Source organism: Pagrus pagrus (genome assembly GCF_965226575.1).
Source record: "Pagrus pagrus genome assembly, chromosome: 11".
Classification (NCBI taxonomy): domain Eukaryota; kingdom Metazoa; phylum Chordata; class Actinopteri; order Spariformes; family Sparidae; genus Pagrus; species Pagrus pagrus.
Genome location: NC_140195.1, coordinates 137,501 through 142,500, shown reverse-complemented (window position 1 = coordinate 142,500; position 5,000 = coordinate 137,501). Strand labels below are relative to the sequence as shown.

General features: G+C 42.6%; 1 protein-coding gene across 3 annotated transcripts in view; it reads left to right on the top strand.

Moving 5' to 3' along the window:
* Positions 1-5,000, top strand: part of plxnb3 (plexin B3) — an 82,290-nt gene that overhangs the window by 57,573 nt on the left and 19,717 nt on the right. For all 3 annotated transcript variants that reach the window (XM_084366139.1, XM_084366137.1, XM_084366138.1), the window contains 4 exons: positions 42-173; positions 363-467; positions 558-719; positions 878-1,029. In XM_084366139.1, the coding sequence (XP_084222265.1) occupies positions 42-173; positions 363-467; positions 558-719; positions 878-1,029 (551 nt within the window). The remainder of the gene's footprint in view (positions 1-41; positions 174-362; positions 468-557; positions 720-877; positions 1,030-5,000) is intronic.

The window sequence follows — 5,000 nt, the reverse complement described above, 5'->3', positions numbered from 1 at the left end:
CCCCCTGTCTCTCTCTCTCTCTCCACCTGTCTGTCTCCCAGGTGGTGGAGCGCTGCTCTGTCCTGTCATCCTCTCAGATGACCTGTCTCACCCCCACAGTGACACAAGAGGTCAAAGTGAAGGGAGTCTGGTTCCAACTGGACAACGTCAGAGTCCACTATGATAGCATCAAGGTACCTGTCTGCCTGCTTGCCTGTAACATTCAGGACAGACACTAAAGTGTCCTTAGGGGACACTGCAGAGTGTGAAATGTGTCTCCTGCTGATTGAGTGAAGACATGAAACTCATGTTGATTCAGTGCGACTGATCAAACCTGTCTGTCTACCTGTCTGTCTACCTGTCTATCTTCCTGTCTGTCTCAGGGTAAAAGCTTCACGTATTATTCCAACCCGGAGTTTTTCCCTCTGAATCGAGAAGCTCCAGACGCACCGTATCGCTTCAAACCAGGAGGAGTGATCGCTGTGGAGGTAAATGTCTTCACTGTGGACACACAGACTTTATGTCCTCTGACCGACACAGTCAAACGTCTCTCTGTCTGTTTCCATGGCGACCACCAGGGTCAGGACCTGATCAGAGCCATCTCCAGACAGGAAGTGACAGCTCGGCTCGGGGATCAAGAGTGTGAGGTGAAAACTCTGGACAACACTCACCTGTACTGTGAACCTCCAGAGATCCAACCAATGAGTGTGGACGATAGCAACGAGCTGCCCAGCCTCAAGGTACACGGACAGAGTACAAGTACCACGAACAGCCGGAGGGAGTTCTGCATGATGAAGAACAATAAACACAACTTCAGTAAAACTTCACGCTCAAATGAAACTGGCTGAGCTGTCTAACCCATCCTGCCTGTCTGTCTGTCTGTCTGTCTCTCTCTCAGGTGTTCATGGGAAACCTGCAGGTGGACCTGGGATTGGTTCAGTACGACAGTGACTCTCTGCTGCCTCCTGTCCCATTGGCTGCTCAGATCGGTTTGGGGGCGGGAGCTGCTGTCATTATCCTGTCAGTGCTGGTCGTCATCCTCATGTACAGGTACCTGTCTGTCTAACTCCACCTGTCTGTCTGACTTTAACCTTTTTTTAATTTGAACCCCTTCAGTCTGTCAGATCTGTCCAGAGTTTAGTTTAAAACAAACGGAGCTAACATCATGAACAGAGTGAAGAAACTACAGTGTTTCTACTGAAGTTAGCATGCTAACCAGTTAGCCTCCTAACAGCACCGTGTAGCTCAGAGGTGACAGTCTGACAGCCTGTGGTTTTAAAAGCAGCCAGTTCACTACTGAGTCTAACAAGTCAACAAAATAAACTCAGGAAATATTTTTGACACCTATTTTCCTTCTAAACAGAAAAATACAAACTTCTGAACTCAAGTTTCTGTCTGACTGAACTCAGTGCCTCGTTAACTCATCAAACACACTTCATTCAAACTGGACACAAACTGAGTCACAGTCACCAGAACATTGTTGGTTTGTCTCCACAGTCACCTCTGGTTCGGTCCAAATAAATCCTCAGTTCACAGAGTAACATGTGAAAATATTCTGTCTCTCTCTCTGTCCTCTCCTGTCCCCGTCTGCCGTATCTTCTCATCCCCGGGGTCATAGTCCTGGTCAGAGCCGCTGTAAATCACCTCTGTACTGCATCCTCTGTCTTAACACTGACCGCCGTCTCTCTCAGAAGCTGAGTTCAGTCCCAGTCTGTCCACACAGTCAGCAGTTATGCTGCCTCCTACTGGAGCTTTTCTCAAATTCTGTCCATTTCTTACAAATGACACGTCGACTGTGTTTATTTATTTTTATTTTTTTTACCAAGATTTTATTTCATTACTCAAAAATTAGAAAAAACATAGTGAATAATACAGGGCACAAGGGAGTGTAAAAGATAGACAATAGACAATACTCACAAACAAGACAATAAAAAAAAAAAAAAGGGGGGACAGAACCAGAGCAGATGCACACAGAAAATAAGATAACTATTATGAAAGAAGAAAAAAAAAAAAAATAAATAAATAAATAAAAGAATAAAATAGACGGATGAATGGCAAAATAAATAAGGATGATAATAAGAATAAATAATAAGGTAACCTTAACGTATTATACTGTAAGAGCAAAAAAAAAGATAAAAGAATAGGGTAAATTCTCCTGCGCCATGCCATGGATGGCACCCTCATTCCAATCCACAATCCCTCCCTGGTGGATCCGTGCTGGATCGGTAGAAAGCACTACGCGGCCGTCAACTTGATCTTAAGGTTCTCCTAAGAAGGTAGTTAAGAATGCGTCTGGGAAACACCAATATCTTAGCGCTCCTTCTTAGCCGAACCCTTCTTAAGAGCCTTCTTAAGTCCTTAAGAACGATCGGATCTGGGAAACGCCGCCAATAGTGTTTACATATTCCCAAAAAGAATTGATCAAGGGACAGTGCCAGAACATATGAAGGTAGTCCCCTTTCACTGAATTCGGACAGTTGGGGCAAGCATCCTTATCTGTCAAATTCAATTTGAATCTGCGCTCAGGGGTAAAGTAAAATTTGTGAATGAACTTGAAATGAATTAACTGATGGGCTAAATTCTTTGATGATGAAAATAAATTAATCCATATTGTATGCCAGTCACAAACCAGATCAAGAGATTGTGAAAAAATTTCCCAGCCATATAGAACAGGAAGAGGTTTAAAACCAGTTGAAGCAAGCTTGGTATAGATCTGAGAAACTAGTTTGGACTTTGAGGAGAGCAGTGCTATTATTGGATGAAAGCCAGGAGAGACATCCCAAGGAACCCCGTAAGTTTTAAAGGCAGTGCGGAGTTGAAGGTAAAAGAACCATGAGGAACCTGGGATGGAAAAACAATTTTTAAGGTCTTGAAAGGATCGGAGGCCTTGGTCATCTAATACCTTGATCCCCTGTTTAGACCACTCGTGACAAGTAAAGGGCATTGACCTGGTTAATAAAGCATTATTGTGCCAGATGGGAGAAGAGGAGGGAAATTTGCACGCAATAGATAAGTGCTTTTCAATGCAGTACCAGATGGATAATGTGTTGGATACGATAGAACCCATATGTGATTTAGCAGTTTTAAGTTTAACAAACGAAAAAGGTAAGTCCTGAATTCTGATTGGATATGTCAGAGCATTTTCTATGGCACGCCAGGGTACTTCTGAAGTGGGATCCAACCAGACTTTGAGGGTTCTAAGTTGAACAGACCAAAAGTAATGTTTAAAGTTTGGTAAAGCAAGACCGCCAAGTACTTTGGGACAGGAAACAGTAGAAAGACTTATCCTAGCTCGTTTCCCCTTCCAAATGAAGTTTCTATATAAAGACTCCAGGTCTTTAAAAAAGGTGGTTGGTGGAGGAAGAGGGAGCATGGAAAATAGAAAAGTAATTCTAGGCAGAATATTAATTTTTATGGTAGAGATACGGCCAAACAGGCCACAGTTCAGGGAAGACCAGGTATCAAAATCTCTCTTTACTTTTATTAAAGCAGAGTTAAAATTGTCTTCTATTATTTGGGAGATTGTTGGCCTTATAGTGATACCAAGATATGTAAAACCCTGAGGTTGTATAGATACTGGAAAATTTTGCAGATTGAGATTTGTGGGTGTGAGGTGGAGGGGCATAAGAATGGACTTTGACCAATTGATTTTATAGCCGGAAAAGGAGCCAAAAGTTTGGAAAAGGTTGAGAACGTTGGGTAGGGAGCTGGTGATGTCAGTTAGATACAAAAGAATGTCATCTGCATACAAAGAAATGTAGTGAGATGTATTCATAATTTGGACAGGTATGATGACATTAATTTGTCTCAATGCTAGGGCTAATGGTTCCAGCGAGAGAGCAAATAGAGCAGGAGATAGTGGGCAGCCTTGTCAAGAAGAAGTCGCAAGCACCAGGGTGACCAGTCTGGACACGTGCAGATGGGTCTGTGTATAGTGTTTGGACCATATGAATAAAAGAGGGGCCGAAGCCAAAGCGTTTCAACACTGCCAATAAAAAACTCCACTCCACACGGTCAAAAGCCTTCTCGGCATCTAATGACAAAATTGCTGAAGGATGTTTCTCGGAGGCTGTGTCTATTACATGTAATAAGCGACGAATATTATATGAGGCCATCCGACCCTTCACAAAGCCAGTTTGGTCAGGATGGAGCAAAAAGGAAACAACAGAGTCTAACCTTCGTGATAAAACCTTGGCAAACAGTTTGAGGTCCGCATTCAAGATAGATAGGGGCGGTAGCTAGAGCATTCGGCTGGGTCCTTACCTTTTTTCAAGAGTAGCGAGATGAGTGCATTCTTTTGGTCTCTGTGGAAAGAGCCAACATCTAAAGAGAAATTAAACAAGTCAAAAACAATGGGGCCGATCAACTGCCACAAGGCTGAGAGTAATTCGGGGGGTATTCCATCTAAGCCTGGAGACTTTCCTTTTGAGACCAGGGCATCTTCAACCTCTTTTAAAGTAATTGGGGCTTCTAATAGAAAGAAGTGTGAATCGGAGAGAATAGAAAAATTTAAAGAGTCTAAAAAAGACTCCATTTCTTGATGATCTTCTGGAGCTTCTGATGTATATAATTTAGAGTAGTAATGTGTAAAAACATGATTAATATCAGAGGGAAGTGTGCACAATTCACCAGCGTCATTTTTAATACAATTAATAGAGGCTGTATGTTCTGATTGTTTTAGTTTCAATGCCAGGAGCTTACTTGGCCTTTCAGAATATTCATAGTATTTTTGTCTGGTTTTCAAATGGAAGAACTCAGCATGTGCAGTGGTAAGACATCTATGTTCCGACCGAGCTGAAGTTAGGAGCCTTTGAGTGGCTTCTGTAAAGTTGATTTTCTGCTGGGCTTCAAGTGATGATATCTGTTTTTCAAGATTTTCGAGGGTCTCCCTGCGTTTTTTGCTCAGGTGGGACGAGAAAGAAGTACAAACCCCCCTGATATGACATTTAGTTACTTCCCAGAGTATATGTGGGTTGACCGAAGATTGTCCATTGAGATGGAGAAACTCTTTTAAACTTTGG